At 35.3% G+C, this 22,537-nt stretch overlaps 1 protein-coding gene across 1 annotated transcript in view; it reads left to right on the top strand.

The window, feature by feature from the left end:
- SLC23A2 (solute carrier family 23 member 2) overlaps positions 1 to 20,435 on the top strand; it is a 43,285-nt gene extending 22,850 nt beyond the window's left edge. The window contains exons 8-15 of the mRNA XM_044660896.1: positions 2,529 to 2,649; positions 3,223 to 3,379; positions 10,434 to 10,581; positions 11,842 to 11,947; positions 16,262 to 16,391; positions 18,030 to 18,167; positions 19,297 to 19,392; positions 20,203 to 20,435. Coding sequence (XP_044516831.1) covers positions 2,529 to 2,649; positions 3,223 to 3,379; positions 10,434 to 10,581; positions 11,842 to 11,947; positions 16,262 to 16,391; positions 18,030 to 18,167; positions 19,297 to 19,392; positions 20,203 to 20,435 — 1,129 coding nt within the window. The remainder of the gene's footprint in view (positions 1 to 2,528; positions 2,650 to 3,222; positions 3,380 to 10,433; positions 10,582 to 11,841; positions 11,948 to 16,261; positions 16,392 to 18,029; positions 18,168 to 19,296; positions 19,393 to 20,202) is intronic.
- The last annotated feature ends 2,102 nt before the right edge of the window (positions 20,436 to 22,537 follow it).

Raw genomic sequence — 22,537 nt, 5'->3', positions numbered from 1 at the left:
TTCACTTTTGGATTATATAGTTTCTGTAGGCCCTTTTGGCTCCAAATTTGTTTTCTATCTATTGGTACATCCAATTTAATAGCTTGTCAGAGTAGGAAAATTACTTATTGCTTATAGTAGAAATTTCAATGTTTGATGAATTATTTCTTTGTCAGAATTAAAGACCTAACCAGGTGGTTAGATAAAAACTAAGAAAACTGCTCACCCATCTGGCAGTCCTCAAATCACTGATGACTTCTCTGTTTCTATTCCAAAAGTTTATTTTCTAATCTATTGTTTGTAGCTCAGGGTATGTTTTCCCATAATAATGGCATAATACGTTTCAATCTAGCCCCCAAGATAGATAATATTTTAATATTGATAGTCTTAAACACCAAACGCCAGGCTAGCCTTTGAAGGATAGAACCTGTAATAGCTTCAGTCTGAACAATGGCAATACATCATGAGAATAGAGAGAAGGGGCTTTTCTTATTCATAAATTAGTTGTAAGCTAAATATGTTCATCAGTCAAGAACTAGTTCTTTCTTTTGTCTTTTCACTTTTCCTACTGTAACTAAAGTCTGTTTCATGGAGCCTTTTACTGTGCCTTGGAGTGAATAAAATACCAGTGACATGGCTCCTGCCCTTACAGAGCTTACAAACTGGTGGTCTGTATGACACATATATGATAAGTGTATAGGAGAGGTATAACCCAAATGTGGTATGTGGATCTTAAAACAGGAAAGTTTGTTAATAACTAAAAGCAACAGAAAGATCAGAAGTAACACCCTCATGGAAGAAGTACCATAGGAGCTGGGCTTAGAAGGATGAGTGAGTAGGGTTTTAACAGATAAAGAGGCAATAGAAGTCATTCCAGGTGAAGGAAACACACGAGCGAAAGGCACAGATGTACATTAATACAGGTCCTGTGCCAGGGGTAGTAGGTTTTTCCAGTTCAACTGGAAAGCTTGTGGAAGGGAATAGTATAAGGAAAAACTGGAAGTATAGAAAGGGACTGAATTCTAAAGATCCTGTAGGCTAAGTAAATTGACCTTTCTTTGGGAAACAATAGAAAACTACTGAAAGAGTCTTCTCAAAAGGCTTTAGGGTGAAAGTGATGGCTTGCTTGATCATGTAATTTTGCAAGCTGTAGAAATTGATTCCAATGGGAACAAGGAATTTGTGTACCATTAAAAAGAAGCTAATATAAACATATCCTTGATCACTGATTTGGTTCTTTTGTCTTTAAGGGCCAGTGTAGGGACTGTTAAACCCATTGAAGATGGGTTTTAATTTTTTTTAGATGTTAGAAGATTTTAAATCTCCATAGAATTCTAATTTGAAGTCTCATGGATTTAAAGGAATATTTTTGGGGGAGTTCATGTCCTAGTTCTGTCACTAACAGCTTTGTGACTTTGTGAATAGTTGTATCAACTTTAAGGATGAACATACTGTTATATTGAGTTACTTTTTTTGCTGGTTCACGGACACTGTAAAAATTTTTTTTATAAAATCTTTTCTTCCCTCTCTTGAAAGGAAGGAGCAGTTGCTTAAATAGTCATTGTCAGATTGTGAGGGTAGTATTGCCAAAAACCTATACATAATAAGACTTTCTGAGACAGGGAACCTGGAATTTTAGAACAGATAAATGAGTTGGACTCAGGGAGGCAAAGCCCAAAGTAGTTGGAAAATGGACCAGCAGCCACTCTGCTCTGAGTGATAATATTTGGCTGTTAGTATAGGGAGGATATGGGTTGGGGTATGTGTTGGGAGTATGGGGTTAGGACCAAGGTAGGAGTAGAATAATAGAGCATTAGGTTGAGGAAACTTTTTAACTAGAGAATAGCTTAACAAGATTGTGTTCTATATCCCATCATACAGTAAAACATTCAGTATGGTGACAGATTTTTAGATTTGTTGTAGTTTGATTTAGAGTATTTTTATAGACAATGTCTTTATGTACCACAGATTGAATTATCCTTCCCCATTTTTGTATTAAAAAGTCCACGTGACATTAATCTCAAAATGAAGCATTTTCTAAAGTCACACCACATATTATTGTGTTCTCTAAATTCCAACATGTAGATTCCTATTTTTATATTTTCATTCACAAAGTTCAACCAGAGCTACCTTCTCCATTTATGCAAGTGAATGGTCTGTTGCTAAGTTCTTCTGCTGTAACGTTTTGTTACAGTATTGAGTGATTCTACATAATAGTTCTAAAGAGTTAATCATTAAGATAGAATATGATGGTAGCATTACCAAAAACTATCCATAATCAAGAGACTTTCTGAACCTGTAATTTTATAATAGATGTATGAGTTGAATTAGGTGGGCAAAGTTCAAAGTAGGCTATTCAGAAAGATGTTATAATATCTCAAATACCAATTAAACGAGAACTATGCAGTAGTTTCCTAGTCTGAAGAAAGTATAAAATTTGATTTTTAGTGGCTTTTGTCAAACTTAAAGAATTATTTACAGAAAGAAAAAAAAGAATTATTTACGCAACAGACAGTTTGTGAACTTAACTAATTTTTCTCTCTCCCCAGAACTATTTTTCTAGTATTGTTATTTTCTCAATATGCCAGAAATGTTAAATTTCCTCTCCCTATTTACAAATCCAAAAAAGGATGGACTGCCTACAAATTACAGCTTTTCAAAATGTTCCCAGTAAGTAATTGATTTCTCTTTTATGTTAAAAACCACTGTCATTGCATATCTTTTGAGAATCTATGAAGGCCATATTGATTTTTAAATGTCTATATTATGGAACCATAATTAAGAAGCTACAAAAATGATCATTGTCCTCAGTGATGATAAACATACTAATATACTCTAATTCTAAATTTTGAAAAGCATGTTTTTGTAGTGTTCAAGATAAAGCGACAGTGAAAAAGTATGTTAGACGTTTCCCTTTTCCCCAAGGAATTACTTAGTGATGGTTAGCTCAAAGTCAGTCCTTTTTTTCCAAATATAAATCAAGTCATTCTTATAGTAATTGTTCATTGCTAGGTCATATTTGTCATTTAAACAAAACTCAAGTTAGGTGTGTGAAGCATTAAAATGTAATTTCATTCAAAGAAAGTCCATGAAAACCATTACAAACTTTTTCTGCTTTTAAATTATTTTTGGGCCAAGAGGAAGTGAGAGAGGGAAAGGGAAAGAGAAAGAGCATGAAAACTTATGTTTCACCAACCACTAATATACTTAGCCTGGAATAGTCTTTTCCCTTTCCAATTTCAGATAATCCTGGCTATCTTGGTATCCTGGTTACTGTGCTTCATATTCACTGTGACAGATGTCTTTCCACCTGACAGCACAAAGTATGGGTTCTATGCTCGTACAGATGCTAGACAAGGCGTGCTTTTTGTGGCACCTTGGTTTAAAGTTCCATATCCATGTAAGTATATTTAAGGCAGTTTAAAGGCAGTGCAGGCTCTACTTGTAGGGGGAATGAGTTGCAGCAGTCATTGTAGTCTTTATGACCTGAAATTCCCACCACTGGAAACATTGACATTTTGACAACAAAAATGGAATATTGTCTGAAGGAAGACAATCAAAATGCATTGTGTTTCATGGGAACTATATTCTAGCAGTCTTTTTATGACCAGAGATTTATTAGTTTTTCAAATTAGCCTGTCAGCATATTTGAAAAGAAAGGATAAAGATGGATTTGGTTTGGTCAAAGAGATCATGACATAATCTCTAGGTAACAAGGGACCCGAGATAGGTTTCATGTTATGGGATGACTGAAGTATTAGTGGGCTACTGTGAATGGAGGTTGTAAGCTAGAGAAGGTAGAGAGTACCAAAGAATATTGAGATAAACAGGAATAATTGGGGTGTGATACGTATTGACTGCTACCTAATATAAATATTATTAATATTATTGGGCCCTTATTTCAGTGATAGCAAAAAGGTAGTTGATTTGGTTATATGTAAATTAATAAGCACAAATGGGAGGATTGTGGCTCTTAAATTATATTAGATGAGTTGATTAACTGTTAGTTGAAGCACAAAGCTCAGCAAAAGACTTGTATAGATTTATATCTAGCATTTTGAAGAATATAACCCTTAGTACCTTAATTTTTTTTTAGAATTTAGATCAAAGTAGGCAATTCTTCTCTGGAGGAGGCAATTTTTTGAGGAGGAAAATACTTTGAGAAAATATTGCTTGGAAAGAGATACTTTATATAGTTGAGTGTAAATGGCTGGAAGTTTGGAAATAAACGCTTCTTCCCCCAAATAGATTTTCTCCCCTCTTTTAGTAAGATTAATATGTCAAAAACCCAACTTTCATTACCATTATTTCCCCCCACTGAAAAGTTTTCAGTGGCTCCCCGTTGCTTACATTTTGAAATCTAAACTCAACGTACCTTTTAGAGTCTTTAAGAACTCTTCAGAATTGATCCTGCCAAAGTTTTCTAACTTGATAGAGTTTACTACTCCCTTACACAGATCTTCTGTATATAGACAGATGAGTTTGCTCAGAAAATCTCCTTCCTGTTTTTAACTTCTCTATCTTTCAGAGTTATTTCTTTTATTCATTTTTGTTATTCACTTTGGGGCATGATAATTTCTGTTCTTTGAACTTAAAATATTTCCTATTTATTGTTGAATATGGCTGTTTACTCTTGTTCCATTCTATATTAATCCATGCATAGCAAACATTTAATGTTGAATGTTTAATGAATAGATGTTTCTCAAATATAATTTTCATATTGGCATTGCCTTACATTTACACACACAATTGACACCTGTATTAATTTGAAATAGGAAGTTTATATTAAATAATAAGACTTTATGGGAAGATAGCAAAGGAGCAAGAAGCTGTGTAGCTGAGCTCCCATCCACAAAACATATATATATATATATATAAAGATTTAGAAAATATACCAGCACCAGAGTGAATCCTGATGGGGAAATTCAGAAAAAAAATCAGTGAGTCCTTTGTCCAGAAACTTTGTCCAGACCCAAGGTGGCATAGGAAGACAGATAGCAGAGCCTGCTAATTGTTCACTCTACATGTGCCCATGTGTGGAACATGATAGTATCTAGGGAGAGACACAATGCATGCAGTCAGAAAGAGGTTCAAAATCCATACTGGAGCACCACAAGTGAGGACATGTGCTAACTGGAATATTTACAATCTGCTAACCAGTTCTAGATCACACATCCAAGAGGGGAACTGTGCACCTGTGTAGCTTTCTAAATAGGAAAGCCCTGGGCAGTCTATGGAGAAAGGACATTAATTAGTAACCAGCAGTGGTTTGGCTTACCCTAGGAGCAGAGTGGAATCTGTATTCCACCAGCTAGCTAGCCTATCCTGCAGAGGAATAACTATGGAAAGAATCCTAGACCAAAGGGGAGCCTATAGTTCTATCACTTTGAACCTCCTACCTCATTGATAGAGTCTGATTCCAGGAGCAGTCTGTAATTGCTCTGACCAAAACTCAGGTGAGGAACTTGCAGAGCTTAGACTATGGGGACAGAAATCAAACTTTGCCTTGTCTCAGAAAGCTTGCATGCCCCCAGCCTGACTTTGAGATCCTGTAATAACACAGTTCTTCAATCTGCAATAGGAACAGCTCAGCCTTTCCCTCCAAATGTAGGACAGAGCCTAGCCCTAACAAGAAGTCAGAAATCAGGAATTAGGCTAAAAGAATGGGCAAATAAAAAAGAACCCCACCATAATTGGAACTATTATGATGGCAAGGACACTCAAACAAACACAGAAGGGAATGATTCCCAAAACATCTTTGAGTAATGCTTTAGGGCAAAACACAGCTTGGAGACAAATTGAACTAAAAATCTTGTAAGAAATGAAGCAAGAATTAACAAAAGAATTAAACATTGTTTTTATAAGTGAAATGAGAACATTTGAGAAAAAATTGGAAAAGAAATGAAAGCTTTAGAAGAAAGAATTGGAAAGGGAATTTTTAGAGTGCCAGAAGGGGTACAAAATTTTGCCCAAACAAGAAAATCTCTGCAAATTACAGTGAACCAATAGAAGCCAATTACTTCATAAGACAACAAGGAATATTAAAACAAAGTCAAAAGGTGGGGGTGGGGTGTTGGGGTTGGAAGAAAACATAAAGTGTCTTAGAGCAAAAACAACTGACTTGGATAAGAGATTGAAGAGAAAGAAATTCCATAAATCATTAAACTGCCTGAAAGTTGTGATCAAAAATATAGCCTAGGTATCATACTGCAAGTCTCTCCCCACTCCAATCCATCCTATCTATAGCCTCTAAATTTTAGGCAGTGATTTTCCTAAAGTTCAGGTCTGATTGTGTCATCTCTTCTACTCCAAATTTCAGGGGCTTTCTATTGCCTCCAGGAACAAATACAAAATTTTTTGTTTTGAAAGCCTTTCATAACCTGACCCCTTCCTATTTTCTCAGTATTCTTATATCTTACTCCCTAACACATACATTTGATCTAGTGATACTAGTGTTTTCTCTGTTTAATGAATTCCAATATAGGAATTTTATGAATAAGATATTCTATCTCTCAGCTTCAGGTATTTTCTCTATCTCCTATGCCTAGAATACCCTCCCTCCTTCACTTTGGCTACTGATCCCCCTGGCTTCCTTTAAATTCCAACTAAAATCCCTTCTGTATAGAAAACTTTCCTCAACCCCTCTTCATTCCCATTTATCCTGAATATAGCTTCCTTTGTATTTTGTTTGCATATTGTCTTTCTTGCTAAATGTCCTTGAGAGCAAGGACTGTCTTTTGTCTTGTTTTATGTACTCAGACTTAGCACAGTTCCTAGAACATTTTAGGTGCTTAATAAATGTTTATTCATTGAATGGCATTTCAAGAAATTTGAAAACTCTACAAATCTTTTTAGTACCAGAAGTCAGTGGTGGAAATTGAAAGAATCCACCAGTAACCACAGTAAAACAAAACACCTAAATGAAAAATCTCTGGAACATCATAGCCCAAATCCAGAGATTCCAGGTCCAAGATAAATAGAAACAGCCAGAAAGAAAATTCAGAGAACCATAGTTAGGATCACATAAAATTTAGTAGTCACAAGAAAGGAATGGAGAATTTGAAATATATTCCAGAAAGCAAAGAATATGATCTTACAGCCAGGAAAAACTTACTCATCAAAACTGAGTATAATGTTACAGGGGAAAGAATAGATCTTTAATGAAATAGATTTCCAGGCATTCCTAATAAAAAGATCAGCTCTCCATAGAAACTTTGAAGTTCAAACACAGGAGTAAAGAGAAATAGAAAAAAAAATGTGAATAAACAATGGTAATTGATTATAAATTACTTAGATTCTGGTACAGAGAAATGATACATTTGTCCCTTCTAAGGAGTCATAGAGGGAGTCTAAGACAGACAAGGCTTAGTAGTGGAAGTAGTTCTGTTCTGTCTTGCTGTTAAGAGAAGACTGGAAAGAGAGAGGAAGAAGGGGGACAGCTGGGTAGCTCAGTGGATTGAGAACCAGGCCTAGAGTTGGGAGGTCCCAGGTTCAAATCTGGCCTCAAGACACTTGCCAGCTGTGTGACCTTGGGCAAGTCATTTGACCCCCATTGCCTACCCTTACCACTCTTCCACTTAGGAGCCAATGCACAGTATTGACTCCAAGATGGAAGGTAAGGGTTTTAGAGAGAGAGAGAGAGAGAGAGAGAGAGAGAGAGAGAGGAAGAAGAATATACTGGCTGGGGAGGGGGAGGGGAAGAGAAAAAAGAAAAGGGAAAGAAAGTTTAGGGAAAATAATTTCATAATTAGAGTACACAACTAGTCTATACAAAGTAATTATTCAAACAAGGAAGCTAGGGTAGAAAGAACAACTGATACATCAGCCTCACTCATTTGAACTGGTTAAAGGAAGGGAGAATACATTTGGATAAAGAAGTACATTTCACTCAACAGGGAAGTAAGAGGGAAAGGGGAGAAGGGAGGAAACAGTAATTAAAGGGAAGGTAGATACCAAAATATTTATAGCTCTAGAGCTTTGGCAAAGAATGGCAAAGAAATACACATTGGTATATAAATGTGTTGAAATACTGTTGGTTTATAAGAAATGATGAAGGTTTCTTAGAAACCTGGGAAGATATGTATGATCTATTGCCAAATTGCAATAGATCTATTGCAATGAACAGAACTAGGAGAATAATTTATATAATGATAGCAATATGGAAAAGGCAAACAACTTTGAAAGAATTAAGAACTTCTGTGAGTGTAATGGCCATCCATGATTCTAGGGAACCATACTACCCACCTTCTTATAGAGAGGCAAAGGATTCAGTGCAGAATGAGAGAAATACATTATACACACACACACACACACACACACACACACACACACACACACACACACACATTTTTAAAAGTTTGTTTTTGACATAGTTAATGTGGAAGTTTTTTTTGATTTTACATGTTTGTAACTGGGTTAGGTTTTTTTTAGGTTCTCAAGTTGGGTGGAGATTGGGGAAGGGCAAAAAAGCAGATTTTTGCTGATTGAAAAAAAAAGTAATTAAAAAAAAAAGAGTATGGAATCTTATTCTTAACAGGTTAAGTGGTTTATACCAGGGTCACTTCTCTGGGTGCATATCAGGAGTAAGGTATGAAATCAGTTGATATGATATCATAACATGGAATTTTGTATCTAGAAAATGTTTAAGAGATCAACTATTATGTACAATGATCTTCATGCACAGTATCTGAAAAATAGTAGACCATTAAAAAAATGGTTGTTGCTTGATTGATGGATCCATTTCATTCCTCTGATTTTAAACGCAGGCAACCTAAGACCAAGAAAGGGGAAGACCAAGAGGGTCCCTTTCCCAGGTCATCTTGGCATTTAGTGGCTAATCTAGGATCAGAATCCAAGTCACCTAACTTCAAGCCCAGCACTGCCAGTACTTCATGGCACTGTCTCTATTTTCCATCTGTTTCTGCCCTGCTACCCTAATCTCAGCTCTGGACTGAACTTAATATGAGAAGGAAAAAGATCTCAGTTGAATCCACTGCAGAAGTTCTTAAACTTCTTGTTTTGTGAATTCCTTTGATAACCTTAGTGAAGCTTCAAAATACCATTTCTAAATGCTTAAAATAACAATCAATGGAATTAAAAATCAGTTGAGAAATCATTGGAAACCAAATATATTGAAATACAAATGGAGTATTCCCCCATCCAACTTCATAGACCCCCTAACACTTGTGCCAAGTTTCTTTGGAGAGAAGAATAGAGGTTCTTAAGCTGAGGTGTATGATGGACCCCATATTAAGAACTTTTGTTCTAAAATATTCTATTTCTGATCCCTAGCCAGATACTGTTTTCATCCCTGCCTTAACAGCTTCCTCAGTGATCTCACCAGCTCAATGGCCATGTAGGTGACTCCCAAATCTACCTATCTAGCCATTGTTTGTCTCATTGGACGAGGCTCTAATAATCATCAACTAATTGCCAGCTTGACATCTCCAAGTAGATGTTCCATAGGAATTTCAAACTCGATGTGTCCAAAATAGAACTCAATTATTTTTCTCCCTACGCTTACTCCTCCTCTTCCTATCTTCCCTCTTTCTGTCAAAGGCACCACAATTCCATGGTAATAAAATCTCACCCATCCTTTGACCTCCTGAAATTCTACCTTCCCCATGAAGCATTTCCCTATTAGCGCTCAGATGGAAATAATCTTTTAGGTCTTCCAAAACACGTAGTTTATATTTCTCTTATATACTTATTTTCTTTTATTTTGGAGCTATTTGTGTCTTTAGTTTACCTTCTGGCTTTTAAGCTTTCTTAAAGAAAGACCTGTGGGGTCTACAAGGGAGAATAATTAGAAAGCACACAAATGTCCACTGGCCCTTGACCTGCTTTTTATCCTTGATGCCCAGCCATACTTATATACTTCACCTCCCTCTTCCCTTGTTACTTCTTCACATTCATTCTGCAATAAATAGAGATCTCATTTGATCTCCATAAATACCTACATCTTCCTGTCTCCATACCCTAAGAACTGAGGTGGAAAAGCAGAAGCAATAAGTCTTGGCTTTGTGGCAACTGCACTTGGGAGCCTTTGCAGAGAAAATGCTTTATGTGCCCCTTGTGCAGGCCACCCGCCTTCCCCAGCACACATTTCAGTCCTTTTCATGTAGCCAGTGCTTAATTACCATATGTTGAATTGAATTGTAAAGCTTCTTTAATGGTCCAGCCATTTATTCTTAAATAAAATATATGCAAAGTAGTTCCAATTATAGCCCACTTCACATAAGCAGTGGGTCCCAGGAACCTGATGACTTGGATTAGAAATCAAATAGCTCTATTACCATTAACCAGTTTAATGAAATGAATAACAATTTCATTGTCCTGCCTGATTGGATAATTCTTTTTTAGCCTTACTTTATTAATAGGATTAAGCATTTTAGCTTTATCTTTCCTGTCCAAGACAGCCAATAAGAATTTCATATTTGTTTTTTCTTTTGCAGTTCAGTGGGGACTTCCAACTGTTTCAGCTGCAGGGGTTATAGGAATGCTCAGTGCCGTGGTTGCTAGTATTATAGAATCCATCGGTGATTATTATGCCTGTGCAAGATTATCTTGTGCTCCACCACCTCCCATTCATGCAATAAATAGGTAAGTGTCTGAGAATCAAAAGCCACCTTTTCATGATTTCTCTGTCTCTCAATGAGGTCTTTAAACAAGGCTGAATGACCAGTTGCCAGGTAGGTTGCAGAGTGGTATTCTTGCCTACATATGGGTTGGATTAGCTGCTTTCCAAAATCGTTTCCAACTTTTAAATTCTGTTAATTATCAAAAATGATTACATCATGATTTAATTCTTCGGTAGTTTTGGAAAGGCTGAGGGAAAACAAATTTAATATCCTTGCTTGTATGTCATTTTAGTGTGACATAGTTGTTATTAATGAACATATTTATCCCCCACATCAGACTGGTTATAAACTGTAAAGAGATCTATTTTTTCCAGGCCTGTGATTTTTATCAGTGTACAAAGTTCTTTTCTTCTGGAACAGATTAATAACTACTTTTGGTAGTTTTTTAGGCTTTGAGAGAGTTGCTTGAGACACAGAAGTTAGTAGATTTCCCATTGTCACACTGATGTCATAAATTAAAGGCAGTACTTGAATCCAGGCAGCCATGATTTGAAGTTTGTCTCATCTCCAACATACCACAGTGTCTCTCAGAGCAGCCATTGTTTCAGTTCTGCATAAGAAGATCAGGAAGAGTTGAGTGATTTAAAAAAAAAAAAAGCAATTACTTCCAAAAGTGAATAAAACATCTTTTAAAAAAGTAAACATTATGATCAAAAGAGCCTCTTTTCAGTCACTCCATTATCTTATGTCTCATTGGAATAATATATTATTCTTTTTCTATGCCTTTAGCAAGGATATTATGAATCACCAAAAACCCTTACATTCTGTTGTAGTATTAATTCTTAGACAGAAATTTGGCAAGTGGGGTTAAATGACTTTCCCAGGGTCACAAAACTAGGAAATATCTGAGATCAGATTTGAACCTATGTCCTTCTGACTCCTGGCCTGACTCTCTATCTATTGAGCCACCTAACTGCCCCCAATTAATTTTTTAAGATTAAAATTTAGTTACACCCTTCTGGAAATGGTTAGACGGAGTTTCTCTCTGTCAGCTATATAGCTTCCATTATGCTCTATTCTCAATTGAAAGTATACCATGAATAGTGGATTTCTTTACTAGCTACAACCCTTGCTAAAATACTTTGGATGCTGAGAAATTGTCAGTTTGCATTTAACATAACTTTTTAATCATTTATATGTAATATTTTTGTTTTAGGTTTTCAAAATATTTTGCCTCTAAAATGAGCCTTGTTTCTCTCTTTGTCCCTCTTTTACATTGTAGAGGAATTTTCATTGAGGGGTTATCCTGTGTTCTTGATGGTGTATTTGGTACTGGAAATGGCTCCACTTCATCAAGTCCCAATATTGGAGTTTTAGGAATAACTAAGGTACAAATCTTTTTCTAGCTAACAAGCTACTTAGGTATATTTCATTATTGTTTTTTCTTTGAACATTTTGGATTCTGAAAGGTCGAACTTTATCCTTTGAAGTAGAACTGAGAAAATTATTCTTAGATGACCTATGGGGGGAAAATATCATTATTATTATCATTATTATTATTATTATTATCATTACTACTACTACTACTACTACTACTACTACTACTACTACTACTACTACTACTACTACTACTACTACTACTACTACTACTACTTCTTCTTCTTCTTCTTCTTCTTCTTCTTCAATCCTTGCCTGTGTATTGTTTCCAAAGCAGAAGAGTGGTTAGGGCTAGGCAGTTATTAAGTGACTTGCCTAGGGTCCTGTTAGTCTATAGAAATTTTATTTTTAGGAAGTATCTGTGGCCAGATTTGAACCAAGGACTATACCTGTCTCTTGGCCAGGCACTCATTGACTCATCAAGCTACATTTTTAAAATTATTATTAAAGGTCTAGTAGAAGCATGGGAATACCTTAAAATGCATTTTTTTCTATAATGTGGTACCAAAAAAATTCTGTAAGAGACTTCTTCTGAAAATATTAATCTTCCATACTATTATAATTCATTCCTAGAAAGAGAACATTTTATCATGAATGTATTAGACCAGATAGCTACTATTTATAGATGCCTTTTGCTTACTAGTATTTTTATAAATTAAATTTTCATGGTTTCATAGCATTCTGAGCAGATCATAACCTTAAATATTATCTGAATTCTAATCCAAACTTGTCATTTTTCACATGAGAAAACTGAAAGCCCAAGAAGGTACAAGTAATATGCCTATGTGATGTATAAAATTCTATAATTCTCTTATCTGTCTTGAACTCATGTTTTGGCTCCAAGCTCAGTCCTTTTTTTTTAACCATATAATTCTGTCTCAATACAGTTTTTTTAAGAAGAGATTTTTATGTCCTTTCAGAAGACAGTTTCTAACTGGGGAGATGATACGATCTAGTCTTGGTTTTGTGATGTGCTAGTTTTGTAATCTTGATCAAGTCACTTGAGAAACTGGGTTCAGATCCCTCTTCTATCACTTATTACCTTGTAACTGCTTGGGTCCTCATTAACTCATCTGTCAAATGTGGATGTTCATTTAGATGACTAAGGACCATTTCAGCCCCAAAACACCTATGATCCTATGATCTTTCCTCACTTTCCATTGCTGTCATATTGGTGAGGAAGTTGGGACTTGGATGGTCTCTAAGGTTCCTTTCAGCTTCAGTATTCTATTAGTCTATACAAAATTTATTTTTAGGCCTTGGGATGCTATTAAGGTAATAGATGCTAATAATAATTTTCCATTAGCTATTATTAGCATCATTATTTTCAGGCCATTACAGCTGGAAGGAGCCCCAGAGATCATCTAGTTCAACCCCTTCCTTTTACAGATAATTCCTTTTGGGAGGATAAATTTTAACTGGGTCATTCTTTCTGTCTTATGAAAGCATGCAATGGGTAGATATGATAATGAACTGAAGATTGAGTTCACTGGAGCATGGTATACATACTCATTAGATGCATTTTGTAATTAAATACCCTATCTTGGCTACTAAATAACTGTGACTTTGGGTAAGTTGTTTCTCCTCTCTGGCTCTCAGCTTACCCAGCTAATGAGCCTTAAAGTCCCCTTTCAACATCTTTGATTGTATAATTAAGTAAGATAGCATTTAATATACCCAAAGTATTTATGATATTGTTATTTTGGGTTCTCTCTCCACCAACATAGATTAGAGACAATAAGCTATACCAGAGATTATTGACCTAGAGTCTGTGGATCTCTCTCCCTATGCCCTCTTCCAGTCTGTTGAAAGGGTACATGACACAAAAAACGTAGTAGGACCTCACAGGCATAGCCTTTAAGATTCCAGTTACCTTCACAAGAGGTCAGTAACAGAGAAGACAACATAAAATAAATACAAGTAATACTTGTTTACAACTTGGGGTAATTGAGAGAGAGGAAAGAATAGATAATGATGTTGGACAGGATTCTGTAGTACATCTTGGTGCACGTTGATTTCTTTACTGGTTTTTTCATAAACTAATGGGGTGGGGGGAAATAAACTTCAGAAAACCATTTAGATAGCACCATCTCTTGACTCCTTTTTTGAATTTGTTACAAAGTTCTTGGAGCATATTTACAGAGTAATTGTGAGAAAAATTTTTGGTACTCTTGCTCAGGGTATAGAAGAAATAAAAACCTTGAAAACTGGAGAGATAGATTTTTTAAAATGATGTGACATAGCTCTAAAAGAAAGGTTCCCATTAATTGGAAACTACCATGCAAATGATACAGATTTCAGACTATTAGTTACTACACAGTCTTTTAGTAGTCAGTGAAAGATAAGTTATGTTTCTAGGAATACTGTTGATAGGTAGCAGAGAGTCTTGGGCAGAGCTATTTTAACAAGGTAGCTCCCTTTCAACATAGTGCCTCAACTTTTACCAATGTGGTCATTCAACACCCCCTTTAAGATTCTGCCTTGTAACTTAAGTAGGACTGTTCAAGTGTGTAACCAGTGCTCATTAACATTACAAAAGACTTCATTCTTAAATGTTACTGAGGAGTGTAGGTATAATTATCTTCATTAAAATTTTGAATTGCTTGCAGTTGCAACATAAATTGTGTCAGTTTATTACTGAAAAGGCATCATGCCAGCTCTGCTTAATGAGCTAATTGATACCTCTTCCGAGTACCTTTGGACACTAGCCCATTCTTACTAGTGGCACTGTTTCAGGAAACGGTTTTGCATTTCCCTAACTCACATTACTGATTATATGTGAGGAAGAAGATTATCTTCTAAAAAACCTCTCAAATTTGATGTTAAAATTTTTGGCAAATACCTCAGAAGCAGGCATTTCCCACATGTCTTGGGCCTGTGCGAGGTTGTCCATCAGTTGGTGAATAGCTGAAGAAGTTATGATATATGATTGCAATAGACTATTATTATGCTATACAAAATGATGAGCAGGATGATTTTAAGAAATTTGGAAAGACTTATGAACCTGATGCAAAAGTGAAATGGACAGAACTAGAACATTATACACAGTGACATTAATATTTTTTGAGGAACAACTTAATGACCTAGTTATAGTTAGCCTCAGCAATGTAGTGATCATAGATAATCCCAGAGACTCATGATGAAAAATGCCATCTGCCCTCTGAAAAAGAACTGAAGGAGTCTGCATGAAGATTAAAACATACTTTATTTCACATTCTTTTTTTTTTGTTTGAGATCTCTTCCACAAAATGACTAATATGGAAAAATATTTTACATGATTGCACATGTAAAATTTATATCAGATTTCTTACTATCCCGTGAAGTACGGAGGATGTGAAGGAGGAAGGGTGAGAAGGAGAGAAAGAATTTGGAAATGAAAAAAATTTAAAGTGAATATTAATATTCATTTTTACATATAATTGGAGAAAATAAAATATTATAAAAATGATTATTGACTTAAAAAACCCAATACCACTTAAGATAATGTACAAATTTAGTTCTGTGCATTCAAGTTACCAGCCATGCACTTTATAGAAACAAAAAATAAAAACAATTCCCTTGAAAGAACAAAAGATCTAGAATAATGAGGATAATGAAAAATGATAGAAATAAAGAGGCATAACAAGCATTTCTAGACCTCAAACTATTATAAAATTAATCATCGAAACTATTTAATATTGATTAAAACTTAGCAAACTTTTCTTTCAAACTTCAGACAAGGAATAAATTGCCTAGGAAAGTGCTACTTATTTGACAAATTTGATGGATAATTTGGTTAGACTCATCAGGTGTTTCAGGTGTGTGTTGGTACATTAGAACATTTTGTATTTATATAAAATATAAAATAACCTTGGCAGGCTCATTTTCCTAAAGAGGACAACTTTCTACTCTTAAAGTGTCTGAAGTGAAGCAAAAATTCAATGAGGATAGTACATGTGCTCCATGCAGTTTTCAGAGACTTTTAAGTTGAACTTAATAATCATCATTGGTAGAGGGAGTTTCCTCACTTGGGATTTCCTGATACTAGTAAAATCATGGGTCTAGCACTTTTGCCATATTCCCTTTTGTTTGAAGTGACTTAAATTTGGGGATTTGAAAAATAATATATTGTATTTATATGTCACCAAGCCTGAGCCAGAATCATTGACCATTTTCCTGTTAGCTGTTTGCAACAGGATATATTCAAAGGAAAAAATATTGTTAGATGAGAGTTAGAATTTTCCATATTTTAACTCTTGTTTTCTTTTTTCTTTTTGTCTTTATAGGTTGGCAGTCGTCGTGTTATTCAGTATGGTGCAGCTTTAATGCTCATGCTTGGAATGATAGGGAAATTCAGTGCACTGTTTGCGTCCCTGCCAGACCCTGTGCTTGGTGCCCTCTTTTGCACACTCTTTGGTAAAACCATATTTATGTCATGCCCTGCTTTCTCCTCATTTCTGCTTTTTTTCTATACATTGACTAGTTAGAACTCTTAAGACTTTGGTAAAATTAGAGACATCTCTTTTTTCTAAAGATGATAAAGATACTAAACCACACAGTGTCTGGTCAGGCAAGTTCTAAAGTGGCAACTTCAGAGCTGTGAAGAACTTATTATGTCATACCCACAGTAGGAATATTTTGTAAAGGAAAAATGCTAAAACTGAGTATTTCTAGATAGTGAGTTTTATTTGAATCAAATGCACCCAAATGAAAACATCACCTTTTTTTTTTTTTTTTTTGCAGGCCATTTTTTTCTCACAAGACTTGTCTCATTTTAAAAGGATTACCCAATTATTATATGTATATTTTGTAATTTAAAAAAATGTCCATTTAACTCAATAACCCTAGATTTTTACCTGTTGTAAAGGAACTGCAATATTTTTTTAATTTGTCCATAATAACAGAAGGGTTAAAAGTCATATTATTTTAATCCAAAAGTTCTTAGTTCAAAAATGATTTATATTTGATTATATAGAATGCTATAATGTAAACTCAGTAAGAGAATACTCACTCATCCCACTCCCTTCTAATCTTAGAGCATAGATCTCCCAGGTTAGCCTGAAAGTAATGGGTTGAGATGTAGGATGCTGGACAAGAGAAGACCTCAAATTCACAAATCCTCTACTCAGACAATAGAATATTATTTGTAGTACCACATAATAATTTTTTTTTAAATTTTAAACCCTTAAGTTCTGTGTATTGACTTATAGGTGGAAGAGTGGTAAGGGTAGGCAATGGGGGTCAAGTGACTTGCCCAGGGTCACACAGCTGGGAAGTGGCTGAGGCCAGATTTGAACCTAGGACCTCCCGTCTCTAGGCCTGGCTCTCAATCCACTTAGCTGTCTCTAGGCCTGGCTCTCAATCCACTTAGCTACCCAGCTGCCCCCACCACATAATAATTTTAATGGCTTAGATTTGCATAGCATTTCACAGGTTACAAAGTAATTTACAAGTATTTTCTCATTGTACATTTCTGAGGTTATAGACAATGCTGCAGGTACTTCTATCTTAACTTAGATAAAAGTTAGATTTTATTTTAACTTAAGTGACTTACCCAAGCTCTGAGTTAGCAAATTGTGAATCTACAACCCAAAGCCTTTATAATTTCAATGTTATTTCCATTGTGGAATATATGTCCATGTTGGTTCCCTAAAAGAAAAAAAAAAGAATAATATGATAAAATTGACGTCTTGGCAGCTGGTGATGTATTGGGTAGAGTGCTGGGCCTAGAATCAGAAAGTCCCGAATTCAAATCCAGCCTGAGATATCTAGGAGCTGTGTAATCCTTTCCAACTTATCTTTTTGTTTACCTCAGTTTCCACAACTGTTAAGTGGGAATAATAACAGCACCTACCATGGAGATTTGTTGTGAGGATTAGATGAAGAAATATTTGTAAAGTGCTGAGCACTGTGCTTGACACATAGTAGGATCTCCATAAATGCTTATTCCCTTCTTCTTTCCCAAGTAGTTCTTTGTTTTTCATGTGATTGTACAAAGATGCTGCCTCTGTAAAGAGAGTTGGTAAGTCTTGGATTTATTAATTTTTTTTCCAGGAATGATCACTGCTGTTGGATTATCGAATCTTCAATTCATTGATTTAAATTCTTCCCGTAATCTCTTTGTCCTCGGATTTTCCATTTTCTTTGGACTTGTTCTTCCAAGTTACCTCAAGCAGAATCCACTAGTCACAGGTATTGGGAAATACTTTTATTCTCTATGGAGGTTTGAGTCCCAGCCTAGCTGTCAATTCACTTTAGCGGAATTTTCTAATGAATTTCTATTTTGGTATTTCAGCTATGTTAAGAAATAGATTATAATTAAGCCTATTCAGTTTTTTTAAATCCCTGCATTGATCCTTCATAATTACATTATACAAAGAAAAATTCAAAGGAAGAATAACCTTTAACAGCTACTATTGTACCTTAATTTCCTCATCTGAGAATAAGATGATTGAACTAAATGGTTTCTCATATTCTTCTAACTCTAATAGTCTGATCCTGTAGTCTTTTATATAAGGCTTTGTATCTATACTAATAACATGCCGATGTTCTTGTGAAATAGCTCTTTGATCTTATTAATGTGGAGACTCCCTCAGTTGATGCAAATTACAGTCCATCCATGCTTATGCCATTACTCATGTATAATTCCCAATTAATAATGTATTCATCACACCCATTGACCATTGGATGATAATAAATTTTATTTCTCTAATTATAAACAAATGAAAATTAAGTATTTTAAAGGAATGCACAGAAGACATAACTGTCTACACTTATAGGTTGCAGGCTATATCAGATTTCTGTTTTTATTCCCTTTATCTATTTGCTTTTTTAAAGTGCTTTCAAAATTTGTTCTATTTGCCAGTAGTGCCAAATATCATTTTAATGAGATAATAGTTACATAAGTATTCTATATTCCATGATATGTAGCATAATCATATATCATAATTAATATCAATACTAATTTATTCTCCTATCATCCAAACAAAAAGAAACCACACACACATCCAAAACCAATCACTTTGGTAGGTTTAAGTATTTTGTTCTTGGATGGCCACACCATTGCTTTAAATAGAGGTTGTTTAGTGCACAACTAGAACTGCAGAATCCTCTTTTATTAGTGATTTTCTTCTTTAATGTTCCTGTAGTATTTCTAAAGTTTTTTAAAAGTAATCTCTATTTTTCTTTTTCAAGCTGAGATACCTGAATTTTTGGTCTTGATGAAATTTCTTATCATGAAATGATGCCATATATATACCTAAATTAAAGCTTGTTTTCTGTCTTTAGAAGTAATCTCTCAATTTCTCCTTTCTTTTTCTAGGGATCACAGGAATTGATCAAGTGTTAAATGTTCTTCTCACCACAGCAATGTTTGTAGGTGGATGTGTTGCTTTTGTTTTGGATAATACTATCCCAGGTAAGTGCTAATATTTCTTTTTTATTTCAGATAACTTAAAAAAATGATGATATTGTGAAAACATGCTATAAAAGCTCTGTCTACAAAATCTGATACTACGCAATTCAAAATCAGCCATTTGCCAAAATAAATATTTGAGGTCACAGCCTTTAGCTTCCTTTTGGGTTCATTATTTTGACTCTTTAAAAAGTCAATTACTGTCAAGCAAACCCTTATCTTAGCACAATCGTGAATTTGGACCAATTTTCATTGAAGCTGTTAAGTCATCTCTTCTTCTCCCTTCCCTATCTCCATTTCCCTATACTTTATGTATTGTTTAGGCTTGATATCAGTGAAAACTATATAACCATTCTGTCTATCCATAAGTTGAATAAACTACCTCAACAACTGCTTGGCTATTTCCCTGGAGGACTTTAAGACAGGTCTGGATTACCTTTTGTGTGTGGCTTAGGTTATGGATTAGATTGCTACTGAAGTTTCTTTCAAACCAGAAAGTCTTTGCTTCATTCTCATAGGTCTCTCTGATTTCACATCTTTTGTTCTTTCTCTATCACACGTCAAACACAACCAGAGGGCAAGGTATTGCCTATCAAGGCATACCATCTACTTTTTTTAAGCCAGGACTTCAACAGATTATTTATTCTTTGTTTCAGGGGCTATATGTAGTCCAGGATTGCCTTGCTTATGAGTCCTTTAATTTTCTTTAAAGCAGAATTATGTTCCTCTTCATAAGACTTTTGAACTAATTCATTTGTTTCCTTTTTTTACCCCTTTGATCCTTCTTCTCATTCCATGCTTTATCCCTGACAGGTACTCCTGAAGAAAGAGGAATACGGAAATGGAAGAAAGGAGTCGGAAAAGGGAGTAAATCACTTGATGGCATGGAATCCTATGATTTGCCATTTGGCATGAACATTATCAAAAAATTCCGATGCTTTAGCTATTTACCTATCAGCCCAACCTTCATGGGTTACACATGGAAAGGTTTCAGGAAAAGCAGCAACTGCAGAAATTCAGATGAAGATTCAGAGGCTACTGTATAGCCTTAGTTGAAATTCTATTATCTAGTTGTAGTAACAGATGTATTTGAAGTTCTTTGCTGATTAATAAGCATTAAAATATATGTTTTGTATATCTGCATTTAAATTTTGAAACCCAGAGCCGAGACCGATTATAAATAGCTTTTCTGTTGTGGGTGGTGATATTGTCTAATATAGTGTCTCGACCATCTTATTATTTAAATCTTTGATCCTAGCTCTTTTCAGGGCATCCATTGCTGGCAATGATAGCTGCACCTGAAAATTCCCTATCCTCCTGTGGAAGAGAGATGTTTGGAATTTGTTGCGGGTTTTTTGTTCTTTTGGGTTTTTTTGTTTTATTCATTCCTCTTTCTTGGTAAATGCCTAGTACTGTTTTGGATATGTGCTGTCTCTCATCCCAGTATTCTGAATGTTTTGACTGCATGCTGAGTCATCCAAGATGCCTATTTGTCAGTTTCTCTTCCTTACCCACTCTCTGTACCCACTGCACTGGCAAATTCACAGAACCCATCCCTAGGCTAGAAAGACTTCTGGTCCTTCAAGCACTTGTACCTACTTGCTTGAGTAGTTCTTTCATAATTCTTCATCTCATCTGTGCCTAAAAAGTAGTTTTGGGGGAGAAGCAAATGCATTTTCTTTAGCATCATTAAGACTTAATAGTCAGTACAGCCATGTTTTCCTCTTCGTGTTTTAGGAAACTTTCTTGAACTAGAATTATGGAATGGATTGCTCTATGGCCCATAACACATTTGTGAGAATCACAGATACTGATTTGAATGTATTCAGGGAGTGATGGGTCATAGGTGATTTGAGTCAATATCTATTAATTGTTAGCTTGCTGTCATTCATATCAATTAATACTAAGGAACCTGCTCAAAAGTCTACTAAGAAATAATTTACTACCACATGTTTTACTTTCCCATTCAAAACTAGAATGGTAGATTTTTCTGGATTAGCAAACTCTTTCCCAATAGCAGAGGCACACACACACACACACACACACACACACACACTCTCTCTCTCTCTCTCTCTCTCTCTCTCTCTCTCTCTCTCACACTCTCATAGTTGCATCCTCAGTCCCTGGATTGTTGAATGGGTACAGGGTATATCACCTAAGAGAACCAATCATTGACACCTGAAAGTTTAGGCTCTCCTATAATGTGGGTGTTGTTGGTTATCAGGCATTCATAATCGTGAGGTTATATTCATGCTTAATGCTCTGACAAGTTAGTTTGACAACTGTTTTTCATTGTGATCCGTCCAGCTCACCCTCCCCTCCTTACATTCCCCCCCCCAAGCCCTTCCCCCCCCCCCCCCCCCCCGGGGGGGAAAAAAAAACACAGGAAAAAAGAATTTGCATTTGTAATGCCATGGAAATCATCAGGGAAACTTAATGTAATGTGCTCTTCAGGCCAGTATAATTTTTCTGTGCTTGTGTTTTATATTTCTTGATCAAATGAAGGTAGATGCTATAATTCACTTTCTTTTCACTTTCTTATTTATCTGATCTGACTACTGGACCAGAGCATGGGAAAGCTATGGTTTTCTCTGAGTCTTATTAAAAGATGTAATGCAACTGGATCAATCAGCATTCAGTGGCCCAACTTCTAAGTAAAAACATTTACTCCAGTTTATAGAATGGCTCCATAAAATCTTTATTGGACAGCCGTTCAAGGAAGATATTTTCAAGCTGTTTTAGCTCATAGAAACCTTCAGTAATTTGCCATTTGGGTATCTACTGGATATTATTGAGATGTAGTCCATGTCACTTCTTGTTAATAGGTAAAGGTTATACCACCTATTTGAACAATGCCTTTTCTTTTTCTTTTTGTTATTGTTCAACATCAAGTGAGAGGCATTTGGTTGAGCGTTGCCTTAAGACTTTGCTCCCTTGTGGAGTGCTCTAATTGAGAAACTAAACTCTTAGAAAAAGTAGTTTATTTGGTTTAGAGTTCTCACCTAAGGGAAAGATAAAGAAAGAGAAGAACCAGAAACTTAGAGAGATGACTACACTTATACCAAATACCAGGTCAGTCAACGATTGAGTAGCTAAAAGGAACCAAAATGGATAATTTTCTCAAATAGCATTACAACTTTTTTTTTTT

The sequence above is a fragment of the Gracilinanus agilis genome, chromosome 2, assembly GCF_016433145.1.
Source record: "Gracilinanus agilis isolate LMUSP501 chromosome 2, AgileGrace, whole genome shotgun sequence".
Taxonomy (NCBI): Eukaryota; Metazoa; Chordata; class Mammalia; order Didelphimorphia; family Didelphidae; genus Gracilinanus; species Gracilinanus agilis.
This window is presented reverse-complemented; position numbering and strand designations above follow the sequence as displayed.